A 15,016-nucleotide genomic window follows, 5' to 3' on the forward strand; every position below is an offset into this window, starting at 1 on the left:
TTCTCTGCTTTGTTAGAGAAGCATTCAGAAATGTAGATATGTATCCTTTAATAACTAATTCCTAAAATTTAGTACGTAATGACATCAGAACAACCTATCTAATTGCCACGAGTACTTTCATTCCTAATTCAAGTTCCTACACTAAACACATACAAGTGGTTGTTGGTGGGAACTCTTCAGAGTTCTTGGTTGACTGTTTACTCTTCTGTTTTCAACGTGCTGAGTAAAGCTTTCCCTTCACTTAATCAGAATGGGTTGAATGCTCTCCATCTTGCTTCCAAAGAAGGCCATGTAGAAGTTGTTTCTGAGCTGCTACAGAGAGAAGCCAACGTGGATGCAGCTACAAAGGTCAGTATCACACATTTCGTGCTTTTTATATCAATTGCCCAATTCAGTGAGAATTCAGCCCTCGATAAGAATTGGGGCACGCTTCTCATGAGATACCTGTCAACCTTGTTCTCTTTGGGGAACTTATAGAGGGATTTGATATTTTGTAAAATGTTGAAAGTAGAGAGAAAGATGGGTGAGCTCATGTATCTTGCCTTTTGTTTTACAGAAAGGAAACACAGCGTTGCATATAGCATCTTTGGCGGGGCAAGCAGAGGTGGTAAAGGTCTTGGTTACAAATGGAGCCAATGTCAATGCCCAATCCCAGGTAAGCCTACAGCTCTACTGCCAAGAAATGTTGTTATAATGATTCACAAACAGTGTTCTGGGTCAGGTGCTTGCTTGGTTTATGTATCTTCTAAGAATATAATACTTAAGAGCTAAATCCCATGAATAGCCATATTATTCTGGATTATTCAGTTTCATATATATCCTCATTTGCAGTACTCTTTGTGTGAGATGTAAAGGTTTTTAAAAGTCATCCATCTGTAAAATTGGTATGTATGGCTAGTAGTCATAGACACAAACGATTAGAGGACCTCTGTAATGCAGAGACTTATTCTGTTTTATGATGTTAGCTCAGATCCAGTCTCAGTATTTACTCACAGACAAAGGAAATGAGGAGGCCTATAAAAGAGGAAATGCCCTTAGAAGTTCAGAATATATCAGTGCTTTATCTAGTTAAAAAAGGGAAGACACTAGTTAATTCCTGTTTACTAACTCAGGCATCATCGTTGTTCCCTGAAACAGATTAAAAAGAAAAAAACAAGCAGAAGAAACTTTAAAATCCCCAAAGTTTAAAATTTCCAGATTGTTAGTAATGAATATACACTGATAATTCATTCAGAAGATCCTCCTACAGGCTCTCAGAATCTTCCATGAAGTTCTAAGGAAAATACCAATAGATTATCATTTGGCAGACTTTGAGTCTAAAAAAATTGAGTTCACTTTATTGTTCTAAAAATATAGGTCCTTATTATCCAAATTATTCATTACTATTCATGTCCCCACAGATGTGAGCTTGTGTAGAAGAGCAAACATCATCATAACGTACAAATATCCACTTAGGACCTGACCATTTTTTAAAAATTTTTTGAAGTATAGTTGATTTACAGTGTTGTGTTAATTTCTGCTGTGCAGCAAAGTGATTCAGTTATACATATATATATACATTCTTTTTCACATTCTTTTCCATGATGGTTTATCACAGGGTATTGAATATAGTTCCCTGTGCTCTACAGCTGGACCTTGTCTATCCATCCTGTAGATACTAGTTTGCATCTGCTAATCCCAAACTCCCAGCCCGTCCCTCCCCCACCCCACCTCCCTGGCAACTACAAGTCTGTTCTCTATGTCTGTGAGTCTGTTTCGTAGATAGGTTCATTTGTGTCGTATTTTAGATTCCGCATATAAATGACATCATATGGTGTTTTTCTCTCTCTTTCTGACTTACTTCACTTAGTGTGATCATCTCTAAGGACCTGACCATTGTTAAAACTGGCCCCTACTCAAACATTCCTTCCAGCTGAAGGCTGACATCTATCCTGGTTCATCAGTATCTACCCCAGGGTATTAGATTTTGAACCCATTAACTGTAGAACAAAGCTGCAAGTTTTGCAAAAGATGTAGGATTTCATGAAGTCAGGGAAAGTGATGCTGGAGGACTGCTGTGGGGTTGTGACTTTCTGGCAGTAGTTGCCCAGACTGTGTGAAGAATTTGGATGATTTCCTGACAGGTGTTTCAAACTCGAATGACTTGAAAATCAAAAGATTAAATGAAGAAAAAAAATTAGGTGAGGCCTTTGGTTCCCAAGTAGTTTTTGCAAAAGGACTATCTTTTTGCTTATGCTCTGAAAATAAAAAGTGAAGGATGTCAAGCCGTCATGTAATTTTGTTGGAAGAACATCATACATTTTCTCCCCCAAAATCATAGTTGGTTTAGTCTTCATTCACTCTGAGAACGTGTACATGAATGCAGTTGTAACCTACCTTTTGTTAAATCATATAAAGTCATTTTCTACAATGTCTGGTTTTCTCTTTCAAGATGAAGTCTCAATCTAACTTTTTTCATTACTTACTGCGGCCTTTTGAGCTCCACTTTAAATGCACTTGATTTCCTCAGTCTTTTCCAGTACTGATTATCTTTGGATAACAGGAGCCTCTTATATTTTATGGGTCCACAGAATTGTAGTGATTCTCTCCCTTGTTACTCCCACTGTAGCGATGAAAGCTCTGATGCCATTGAATAACAGTGTCGTGGAAAAGAAACGGCACTGTACTTCCAACCACATGATTTCTTGTATAATTGGTCTAACCTCTAGTTCCCTGTGGTTGGACATTTGTTACATGGTCTATGCCACCTGTGCTGATTCCCTTTGATAGCTCACTTACAGTAATAAAGCTTTTCCAGAAAGGAGTGATATAAAGTTGAATATTGACAAGTATGGTACTTGAAGAGCAATACAGACCAGCTGACCACAAGAGGAGCATTATGGTTTTCAACCAATTATTTTTAAATGCCCCTGTAATTTTTTACTTAGAAAATAGCTAGTGTTAAGCTCTGAGATAGTGGGAAAACTCTTTAGTCCATTTTCATTTTCCTATTTTCCCCCCAAGGGATGGAAAAATTAACCTTCCCTTCTTTTAAACATTATACACATTCATGGCTAATGTTCAGAGGAGGCATGGTTTTAAACCTTCTCTGCAACGTCTGGAAGAAACTGTAGTCGAAATAAAATCCTAACCATATTTGATTTCAATGTATACACATTCTCTCCTGATGATGAAGTGCAGAAGGAGAACGTGGGCTGTGAAATTCCCTGTTCCTTGCAGCTGTGCCTGGAATACCCAGCCACCCACTTGACAGAAAACCTGCCCCCCTTTCCTCTGGACACCTGCCCCCAGAAGCCTTCTGAACCGCATCGTTCTGTGGACAGAATAAGTAATGAGATCACCATGCAGCAGAATGGAGTTTCAAAGATAATTCCTGGTAGCAGCTTTTCAAAAGGAACTTTAAAGAACAGCAAGCAATAATGCCATGAAATGCAATGAAATTCCATTTGGTGGCAGAACATAAAACATCCCAGGAATATTATTATTCAAGAAGGTGTATCCCTATCTAAGTGAAATTTTATCCTATAGACAATATTTAATAGCCAACAAGAAACAGCGTAAAGAGAGACCCTCACCTTCCTTAAATATAAAAATTCTCCTTGAAAATAAAAGTGGCATGGGACAATATCAAGTTCTGATGAACTGAGGCTCTATAAACTAGGAATTTGTGGATATTCTTGTAATAATTCTTGTCATTGCCTTGATCTTAGGTCTTAATAAGTTAGTTAACTCTTTCTTATATTACTTAACATTCCAGGAATCACTTAGGCCTACCCTAAGAAAGAAATTGGGTTAGATAACTAAATTGTGATTTTAAAGAACTCTACTATGATTCCTAACTTCTTAACTCTACTAAGTTCTTAATACTTTATACGAAATACAACAATGATTAACAGCGTTTGCTCTTGAAAAATCTCAAACTGCCATGTCAAATGACATCCCTCACGCTTTTCTCCTTCTCTGTCTTTATTCCATAATATAAGGTACCAACTATGTTTATAAAGAAGCAAAGTCTATTTCATATAATATTTTAACTATCAAAGTATTCTAAATTGACAGGTTTTCACAGTGGTTTTAACAAAGACAAGACCCTTCAGTTAAACCAATGCTTCCTTTGTCTTTCTGGGTTTTTTAATGTTTCCTATGGGGTGGGGGGGAGGTCAGGTCCTGATGAAGTCAGACAATGGGTGTGGTCCAGATAGAGCCTTTCTGACCTTTAAACTAATAGCACATCTCTGATGTAAACAACCTTCACTAAAATTAGTACCATATGTAAATCAGTACAAATATATCACCATGCCCTTAACATTTTAATTCATAACAGCACTTTATGATATACAAAGGCTTGGTTGGAGGAAACTAGGATGGATAAAATTTCATGGATGAAATTTAAGCCCTTATTTTATTTTATATGTATTGTTTCATTTCATTTTTATTTTATTTTGTTTTATTTTGGTATTAGGTAGCATGCCTCAGTACTGTCTATAAAACTATAAGTCTGCAACTTTGCATACTTATGATAACACCACAATACTTATAATAACACCATAATCAGAGCAGAAGGTACTGAAGATATTGGATAAAATCAGACGTCAAAAAGCATACTCAGTCTTCAGCCTTTTGAGAATTCAGTGTATTGTTGCTACAGAAAAGGAAATGTAAATTGGGCCACCCATATGTTCCTTTTTGGTCAGCTCTTTGTTTTGGAAATTTCCTAAGTTAGGAAATTAATGTAAAACCAGTGATGTACTTTTTTCTCTTAGGAGAAAAATAACATTCTTTCTGAAATCTTACCATCTTCCCAATCCAGGTACTATTTCATGAAAAATCATTACAGCTCTAGGTCATCCACACCGGATTACTTGTGCCTTAACGCTCTTTGCACTAGAGAGTAATGGTAATATTTTTATTCACTCTTTCAAAAAGATGCTTATAATTATCTTCCTAGAACCATAACTAGTGTGTATGTGTTCTCACGCCTTGTTGATCCTTTCCCAATAAATGAAATTTTTATTAATTAGTGTTAGTTTCTATTGCTTTAATCCAAATAACTTCAGCAATTTGGAATTATATGAGGAACCCATAGAATAGAAGGTTAAAGAAGCTTTCAGAAAGCTTTGGAAACTAGGTAGTCGGAGTGAGAGAACCTAATCAGAAGCTAAAGGGTAAGGTTGCCCTTTGATACAGTCCCTACAGGCCATTCGAGGGTGGGGAGGGGAGATTTGGTAGAAAAGAGAATTGAGAAGGACGTAGAATAGACGTGGAAGAGCAAGCAGAGCCGTGCCGCACGTGCGTCCACCTGTGGTTGAAGAAGGGCAGGCCAGTTTACTTCAAAGTCCAACCAAGACAAGTCCTACCTACACATCCGTGAAGATGTAGTTCCTCTAAAGAAAATAGAAACAATACTGCCAAAGGAAGGGACCAAAATAAACACACAAACACACACACTCAAATACCCAGTATAAAATTGAAATTTCCATTATGGAGTCCTCACCAAAAACATTTTGTCTATATGGTCCGCAGAGGTAGAATGAGACCATTCCATGCCATATGCTGGATGATTCCATTTACATGAAATTTTTACTACAGACAAATCCATCGAGATGGAAGGCAGATGAGTGGTTGCCAGAGGACATGAGGAGGGGCAAATGAGGAATGAATACTAATGGTCCAGGGTTCCTTTTTGAGGTGATGGAATGTTCTGGAATTAGATGGTGGGGATGGTTGCCCAACTCTGTGAACAGACTTAAAAAAACCACTAAATTTTACACTTTGAAAGAGTGAGTTTTTTGGTGTGTGTATTATATATCCATAAAAATATATAAAAATGAAACAATATGAAAGAATGTGACCATTCAGAAAATGACCAGCTTTCAGGTAATAGCGGTACAATGGCAAGCACTCAAAAAACAAGAGGAAAAGCTATTGTGGAAACTATTCACTACAGAGCCCCATCTTGCTGTGACCCGTGTCTACGTATTATTTCTGAGAAATTCCAGTTGTACACATTTCACTCTCTGCCATTGTGAAAAGGGCACACGGAGTGATCTAAAAGTTGTACTTCTTAAGAACCACTCTTTGGAAGCTCCAGGTCTGTAAGAACAGCATCTCCTAAACCTCAGTGCCTAGTTTTGGGTTTCCTTCAGGGGTCATGAAATGTTTGGTTCTGGCAGGTTTCCTCCAGAACAGTGCAGGTACACTGGGCTAGAAACGAGGCATTTGTAGGTGAACCCGTGTTTCTTAGGTAACTTGAACTACAGCAGACCTCTGCCCTGAAGTTGAGAATCCACTGACATATACTATCTACTTGATATTTATGTCCGAGAGAATGACATCCATTTTGGAATTTTTCCTTAAGAACTTTACTCCTAAAATCTGAATCTTCCATCTGGAAATTTTGGGTGATGTGGAAAGATATATACTCAGTTCATAGAGTGATAAAAATCCACGCTGGTTTTCACCTTTCTTTTCTTATTAATATTTTTCCCTTTTTTTTGGTTAAGAGATATTTAAATCAGCCAAGGATTAAACAATCTTTCATTTTGGTCAGATACGAAAAGGAGAAAATAGCAGTATGATAAAGGGTAATCCTAAACAGCTTTCAGGTTCCTTCATAGCTCTGGGAAGAGTGACAGAGATGAAACCCACGCAGACACACACACACACACACGCACACACACACACTGGATTGCAGTTTTTCCATGTTTCGTGTTTAAAATTGATAAAATCTTTCATAACAGAACAAAGCAGCAGTGAACTTAGTGATGTTACTAGGTAGATAATTTAAAAGGAAGAAGCTTGACTACTGTGTCATATTCTACTGCCTCTAATTTGGTGTCTGTAATCTTGAGCTTGGCAACCAAATAACCTAGTTTATTACATTTATGTGTAAAATAGAATAAGTAGAATAGAGGAACTCTGATGAATAAAGTATATATGCTATGGTAGATTTGTTATGTGATAATACTTTTATCAAGAATATTTTTAACTTCCTAATTCTGAGGTATAAGCCAAAAAAGTGAGGTTACCAGAGGCTGAATTATGTTATTCATCATATGGTAATTAATACTTATAATAATTAACCTAAACCTTTTGAATCACATAGTTTTGAGTAATATTTGGTAACATTTAATTTAGAATGTATTTACATTTATTCTTTGAGATTGCATAATGTAAACAACAAAATTTCCAGATCATTCAGTTAAATAGAACTGAATTCTGAAAATCTTATTCAAAGAGAATTTATTATAGTTTGAAAAGTACCTGTTTTGGTGTATATATCTTACAATAAGTTTTTTAAAATATTACAGTATTTCATAGATGTGAAATACATTGTTTTAGAGAACAAACACATATATGCAACATATTTTTACTAAGAAGCTTAAGATGTATGTATTCATTTGCTTCCAAGTTCCTTGGCAGTTGGGCACATTTCAGACAAAGGTGCACAATAGAATATATAATATATGAATGTGTGTGTATGTATTCTGAACACGTCTTTGCAAAAAATGCAAGGAAGGAAACTTATAAAAAGTAGACTACTAATAGAATTCTACTTTAAAATTGAAGATATACCCTTTTCAAATTGGTGTTCTTTCCTTTGCTCTAAGTCACCCCATCTGTGGTAAGTTTGAAGCTGTATGAAATTAATACAAATTCTTTCCAAAGTAGGAGCTATTTCAGGTGTTTAATTTTATGTAAAGGTATTACATATTTTATTTAAGATAAATAATTATTGCTTGGGATAAAAAACGATTCATTGGGACAATGACCAAATGTATTTTTCTGCATATTCTCATGGCGTCTAGTAAAATCCTTTACTCATGGTAAACAGTAAGTAGTTGATGGTTAAATGAATGTACATATTTATCTAAAGTGGATATATTGGTATGAATTATACTTAGACAAGTAGCAATGAACCACACTCAAACTATGAATTAGGAAGTATAATTGTGAATTATACATTCTGCTTAAATTATGATGCTTAGGTTTTCTAATAAATATGAATATATTAAAGTATTATTAAAATTATTATGTGTGAGATTTCCTGGAATATATAATATCATCAGTACAGTGGAAAGATAGATTTGCTTTAAAAAGCCACAAACCTTTTAATTCTTATTTTGCAGAATGGTTTCACACCATTGTATATGGCGGCCCAGGAGAACCACCTGGAAGTTGTCAAGTTTCTCCTTGACAATGGTGCAAGCCAGAGCCTGGCCACGGAGGTAAGACACTTTGGTTCTTTCCATGGGTAAGTTCACATGTTTATAGGGCATTTTATAAACCTGAAGCTGTAAATTGAGAATTTGTCCCACTGGTATTTCATTGCAGTTGTATATTAATGTGTGGGCTCGCAAGTTTTTATGAAATATATTAGAAAACTCTATTCTTAGTCTTTCAAGAATCTTCCATTGCATAGATACCCTTTCTGCTCTTAAATGCCTAGCTCTACCCTATAACTGAGCTATTTATTTACTATCTACATATTTGCTTGAGAACACTTATCTGCTTCTTACAATTTTGCCTCAAAGGCAGCCACTGTTTTGAAATATTTTTGTGATAAAACATAAGTTTTAAATCTGTTGTTTTCCAAATTTAAGCTAGCATAATTATAATGATTGGATTTATATATTTCTAAAGTTAACTAATTAAACTCACACTTCTAAACAAAACTAGTACACATTTTTAAATACTAGATAAAAGTGGTATCTAAAAAAAAGACGTTTGCAGTCATGAATAGAGGAGTTATTTAAAAATAAAAAGTTATTTAAGTCACTGGTACTGTTTTAGGTAATACAGTTTATTTTTTAAACTAATCTGGGTGGAAGATTGTGATCCCTTGTAAAGTGTATCACTAGAAATCTATTGCTAATAATAAAGGCCCAATGTTTAGGTATTCTTTATTTTTAACAAAATAATGAATTAGAACAGATGTAGGGTTATCCCTTTCATAATACCACTCCTCTGACTTTCATTCTGAAGTATTTCCTGAATGGCACAAGAAAGATGGCAATACAGGGATTGCATATAACCTCACCCAGTTTTTGAGATTATGCCTTCAGGGGAAACCACTAAGTAAATGAAGAGGCAGTTCACACAAAAAGAAATACAAATGGCCATAAATGTATGAAAATACCTCACCCTCCCTCATAGTCAAAGAAGTATTAATTTATTAATCAGATGAAGAATGAGATCCAGTCTTTTGCCCATGGGATGAGGAAGAAATTCAAGGGGTAGAAAAAATTGGAACTTAACTACCTTATTGGTGAAGTTGACAATTGGTTGCAACACTTTTGCAGAAGCAGTAACTATCAAAATTAGTATTTATGCACCTTTTTACATAGCAATTCCACTTCAAAGAATTTCTGTCACATATATTAGAAGATAATGCAAAAAAAATAGTTATTATATAGGAAGCTCAACAATATGATTAGTAATAACAATTTTTTAAAAACTAGGAGGGACAAATGGGGAAGTCATTGGATAAATACTGCTCTACTTAGACAGTAAAATGCTATTCTGCACTATTAACAAGGAGACAAGACTCTATGTACTGATACGGGAAAATGTCCATAGAGTATTGTTACCAATGGTTTATTCTGAAAATTAAGAGGGAGCCTTACTTTTCACTTCATACCCTTCAGTTCTCTTGGTGATTTTTATCTTGAGAATGTATTTTTAAACAATAATATCCTTAGAGCTTGGTAAGAAATAACAAAGGAACCAACATTTGTAGACGTCGAGCAGGTCCCATCCTCACACTGGGAGGAGGTAGCCTGAGTGAGTCCCTGAAGTACGACGAAGCGCAGGCCTCATCATACTTTGCAGGGAGAATGGGCAGCAGCGGTTGTTGTAGAAGAGAAAACCCATTCACATTTCTGGATGGAAAAACGAAATAATATAAATGTCCTGATGACAGCAATTCCGTAGTACCGTTTTCATCTGTGAGGGACAGGTAGTATTCTTTTTCAGGCTGCGACGGACAGAGCATCAAGTGTCTCTCCTTTAGAAGCGAATATAAGCCCAATTAACTGCTAATAGATTAGAGTTAACTTGTCAGCTAATTATCAGTAACTCACTGAGTTCTCCCATTTTTTTTAAGCTTTCAAGGCCCCAAAAGAGGCATTACAACCAAGTAAAAAGAAATATTATATGAGATCCTCAAACAACTAATTCAGTCTTTTAGCAAGAAGATAGGTAGCGTAGGTAGGTAGGTAGGTAGGTGGGTAGATAGATAGATAGATAGATAGATAGATAATGTAGATAGATTGATATGTAGATAGATATGTAGATGATAGATATCTAGATAGATAGGTAGATAGATATGTAGATGATAGATATGTAGATAGATAGAGATATGTAGATAGATATGTAGATAGATAGGTAGATAGATATGTAGATAGATAGATAGATATGTAGACAGGTCGGTAGATAGATATGTAGATGATAGATATGTAGATAGATATATAGATGATAGATATGTAGACAGAGATATGTAGATAGATATGTAGATAGGTAGATAGATAGATAGATAGATAGATAATGCAGATAGATAGATTTTTTTTTACTCCTTTATATTAATTTCAAAAGGTTTTTGGGGGGGTTTTTTTGGTAGCTTTAAAAAATAAATGAATGAATGTTCTAAGAACAAATCACATCCATGTCTTCATGAGGGTGCTAGTACATCACTATATAAACAACATCTATCTGATTATCTGGAGCTATTTGAAGCTTTGGCTGAATTTTTATCTCTTCCTTTGGATTATTAGTACTAGAGACTAAAAAGAACAGCAAGAAATAAGATGTTTCATTCATACAGTGTTCTAACTACAATTTGCAATAATATTGGTATCATTTATACAGAAGTCTGTATTTACAGAACGAACAGTAGTGGGCAATGAAAGGATTCCTTAGAAGGAAAAATTTTAATAGGATTTTTAATTTATTATATGATGTGATATTGCCAAGTTCCGTCAATACATTTTTTCTTCCATATGTACCTTGTATATATGTATCAAGTCTTTGGCATGGTTGTGCTTTTTGAAACCTTTCCTGTGTTACTGTGTACTACGTTTATGTCTTTTGTGTTTATATCTTCCTTCTTCTCCATGTCTATCTTCCTTCTTTCGCTAATCAAAATTTTGAAGCATGAGGTAAATGTATTTGTTCACTTATATGGCACAAGTAATTATTAAGCACCTACTATGTGCCAGACACTCCACAAGGCAGTGAAGTTTCTCAAGGAGCTCCTATCACATTTCCTTTCGGCTTGTATTTTTCTCTTAAGAATAACTGTACAGAGCAAACCAAATCGTTTAAACTTGGTTTGGAAACAAAAATCTAGAGCTGCTAATTTTAGCTGTTAACACCTTAGGGCTGGTGCTTTGTGTCTTTAATTGGTTTGTGCAGGAAGCGCATTCTTGTCAGTGCTAATGTCTCAGCTGCAGTTGATTTTCTGGTGCAAGGTAGTTTCCTTTACGTATAGGCCCTGTGGATTGAAAACTTCCTATCAGTGGAAATGGAGCCATTGCATTTTGCTGCAGAACAGAAGTGAACTGTCATTTTTACCCCTTAGGTTTTGCTCAGGTTTTAAAAGTGAGGTGCAACATGAACTCTTAATACACAATTTTCCTTTCACCATTCCATTTTTTTAAATGTATTTTTCTCTTTTTTCCCAAAAGTAATGTATTAAATGAGAAAGTACAATAAAAAAGCAAAAAGAAGAAAAAGCCACGGTTACTTTTCCCTAGAGATAACATTCTGTTTATTCAAACAGATTTTTTGTCCACGTTCACAATGCACACATTTATCTTCATGAAAATGAGATCATATATTTACACGGTTATGTAGATTCCTTTTCCCATAACATTAAATTACACTCTAAACTTTATGTCCCTAAGTGTAACCTGGGATATCATTTTGATGACGTCCAGGTTGTATCCAGCCTTTCTCTGTTATCTTACATGTGGTTGCAGGGAATGTTCTTTTGGTTGCATTAATGCTCATCCTCTTCCTCATTTGGATCTTCTTGGAAAAGTTGAAAGGAGCAAACGGAACTTCAGCCAGATCTTGAGGCTTGGAGCATAGGTAGAATTTGTGTATGTAGAACAAGGAGGAGGACATTTCAGGGTGCAGCAAATAGCCTGAGTTTAGATGCCAGGGTGGAGATAGTCCGCACGTCCACAGTTAGTAAGGAGAATGGAGATTTATACAAGATTTATACGAGAAGGGCCTGGGCAATACTGTCACTTAGGCGCTTGGGGCCAATATGTTACACATCCTTGAATATAAATGTGCTGATTTGCATTCAGCCAAATAAGTGGTAGGAGTGGTAGGTGTTTTTCCAGCAAGGAATACAATGGTGAAAGTGGTCTTTTAGGAAAACCCACAAGACGTGAGTAGGCAAGTAACTCTGTTTTTTCTTTCTCCCTTATAAGCACTCTTCCATTAGAGCAGCCCTTGATTTGTGCCACAGGGACTACAGATATAAAATATCATGACCCGAATAAAATAATAAGTAACTTACTTGCCAATTGTCTAGTAAAAATAATTTTGAAATGTTCTTTTGAGTGTGTGATAATGAAAGCATTGCAGAATTAAAATTTGGGAGCCAGTCCTGGGATGTTCTGCTGTGTGCTATCTGTTCTACAGTCAGTAGATCATCCACAAATTAATTAACCACAGTGAAATCTGTAGCTGTCTTCTCTTTGTCAAGTCCCAGGGCCATACAGTGGGAAGACTCAATGTATAGATGTGTGTGTATGTCTGAATTGCCTTTAGTCACATTTTGTATGATCCCTTCTTTCATTGGTCAGAGAAGCCACGAGTCTTTCATGTATATCTTTCTTAAAACAGCAGTGAGTATAGTTCATTAATTCACATATACTAATTGAGCACCAGATATACGCTAGGCCACAAGGTACGGTGATGAAGCAGACAGGATATGCTAGGCAACAAGGTACTGGATGAAACAGTTTTAAATTAGCAGTGGAAATGTTTACAGCTTATTTAAACGAACTCCTTTGAAAAATTTGCCTGGATTTAACCCGAGATGTAATTGTTTTCGCTGAGATTATTTTATGGATACTGAAATTCTGCCATGTTTTTCTTCTTTAGGTAGGACTTTCAAAATGTACCCACTTTTTCCACAGGAAGAAACCCATAAACTTATTACAGATTTTTAAATTATTTCCTGCTTTGGTGTATGTGTAGTTTTAAATTTCTTTCCACATATATGTCTACTTGAGTATGTCAGCTTTAATAACCCTGAACAAAAATTGACACTTGGTCACTCAGTCACCTTCTTATTTGTTAATTAAGAAGAAAATATCCATAGGGACCAATCTTGACCCATCCATCTATTCGCAGGATGGCTTCACACCGTTGGCAGTAGCTTTGCAACAAGGTCACGATCAAGTAGTGTCACTCCTGCTAGAAAACGACACGAAAGGAAAAGTGCGTCTTCCAGCTCTTCACATCGCTGCCCGGAAAGATGACACGAAAGCTGCCGCCCTGCTGCTGCAGAATGACAACAATGCAGATGTGGAGTCGAAGGTGAGGACCTGGGAAACGAGCCCCTCGTGCAGCATCCTATGTTAGGCACCCAAATGTGAAGAATGGCTGGGCTCCCTTTGGAGCTTATGCCGAACACTTAACTGCACCGAAAGGAATAAAATCAAGCGCCCAAGTCATCCAGCTGAAGGCACATCCCCCTCCCTTGGCATCTAAAGCTGGGAGGGAACCGTGGGTGCTGCCCTATGTGTGCTAACAGGAGGCCACCTCAAAAGAAATCAATCGATACGTGCCCAATAGTGTCCTTCCTTTGAACATATATTTTTAATGTAGTTAACACGTCAGCTCAAACATCAAGGTGAAAAATTACAAAATGCTAGCCACAGTGTGCACAAAATAAACCTTTGGTTGCTATCTAAGACGGTAGGCAATGCACTGAGTATTGATCAGCTGTGGAAGCCATGCCAGCAGCCAGGGTCCCAGCCAACAACTCCCATTGTCTAGACACTTTCAAGTCTTGGTGAAGGAAATGTGGCATTTGGAATAGGCCATCGTGTAGCCCTTCATTCAGTCTAGCTTTCTTTCTGTGCCTATTGTGCTTCCATCAGAGCTTTCATCTTCATCACTTAGCTGTCATGAGCTTTCTGCCATCCATTATCACCGACAGCAAACTAACCGTTCATTTTTTCCTCCTCTTTGCTTCCAAATGTGTTAACCTAGATGGTGGTGAATAGAACAACAGAGGTATATATATGTATATACGTGTACATATGATCTATATCTGCATCATCATTCTCCCATTTCTTAGTGCTGCTACCTCATTTCTTTCCCTTCTTCTTTGCATTGCCTTCTGTAGGCTAGATACCTGCTTTATACCCCCGCCCTCAAAGTAGCATGTGCCAGAGAAGATAGTAGTTTGATTACCAGGGCTTTCTGCAGCTGAACCTGGTGTTTGAAAGGAAGTATGAGGAAGCCTTGAAACTTAAGGGTGTTTCAATAGCGTTCTGTGACATGAAGCGTTTTGACACTTGAGAAACTTATCAGCTATACCTAAAGCTGCAGACAACCCTGTCATTCTACTCATCTAGGATTGGTTCTTTAGAGTTCTGCATGACACTTACCCTCAGTGGTGTCAGCAAGATGAAAGTTACCTCAGAAGGGTACATATATGACCCACCCTTGACAGGAGTCAGTCAGATCGCTAGCATGGCTGAGAAGCTTGCTAACAATTTAGAAATGCATCTAGTTCCTATAAGGTTTAAATCTTTGGGGACTAAGTGAATCGCTGCATGTTTTAGCATTTTTTTAAGGAAGTAAAATGACCTTGGTATGAATAATCCAGAAAAATGGGTTATCAAGTAGGCATTTGCTAATAAAGAGACCAGCTTGTCGATTTCTTTATGAAATGCATTCACCATGATTCAAGACCAATTGTAATAGTACCTCTTCCCCCCAAATTGCTTTCATCATTAAAATTGGCTTTTGCTGTTTGTTAATTTGA

General features: G+C 36.5%; 1 protein-coding gene across 9 annotated transcripts in view; it reads left to right on the forward strand.

Moving 5' to 3' along the window:
* Positions 1 to 15,016, forward strand: part of ANK3 (ankyrin 3) — a 685,538-nt gene that overhangs the window by 454,966 nt on the left and 215,556 nt on the right. For all 9 annotated transcript variants that reach the window (XM_061181623.1, XM_061181653.1, XM_061181663.1 and 6 more), the window contains exons 4-7: positions 250 to 348; positions 557 to 655; positions 8,130 to 8,228; positions 13,372 to 13,557. In XM_061181623.1, coding sequence (XP_061037606.1) covers positions 250 to 348; positions 557 to 655; positions 8,130 to 8,228; positions 13,372 to 13,557 — 483 coding nt within the window. The remainder of the gene's footprint in view (positions 1 to 249; positions 349 to 556; positions 656 to 8,129; positions 8,229 to 13,371; positions 13,558 to 15,016) is intronic.

The sequence above is a fragment of the Eubalaena glacialis genome, chromosome 1 (assembly GCF_028564815.1).
Source record: "Eubalaena glacialis isolate mEubGla1 chromosome 1, mEubGla1.1.hap2.+ XY, whole genome shotgun sequence".
NCBI classification, from domain to species: domain Eukaryota; kingdom Metazoa; phylum Chordata; class Mammalia; order Artiodactyla; family Balaenidae; genus Eubalaena; species Eubalaena glacialis.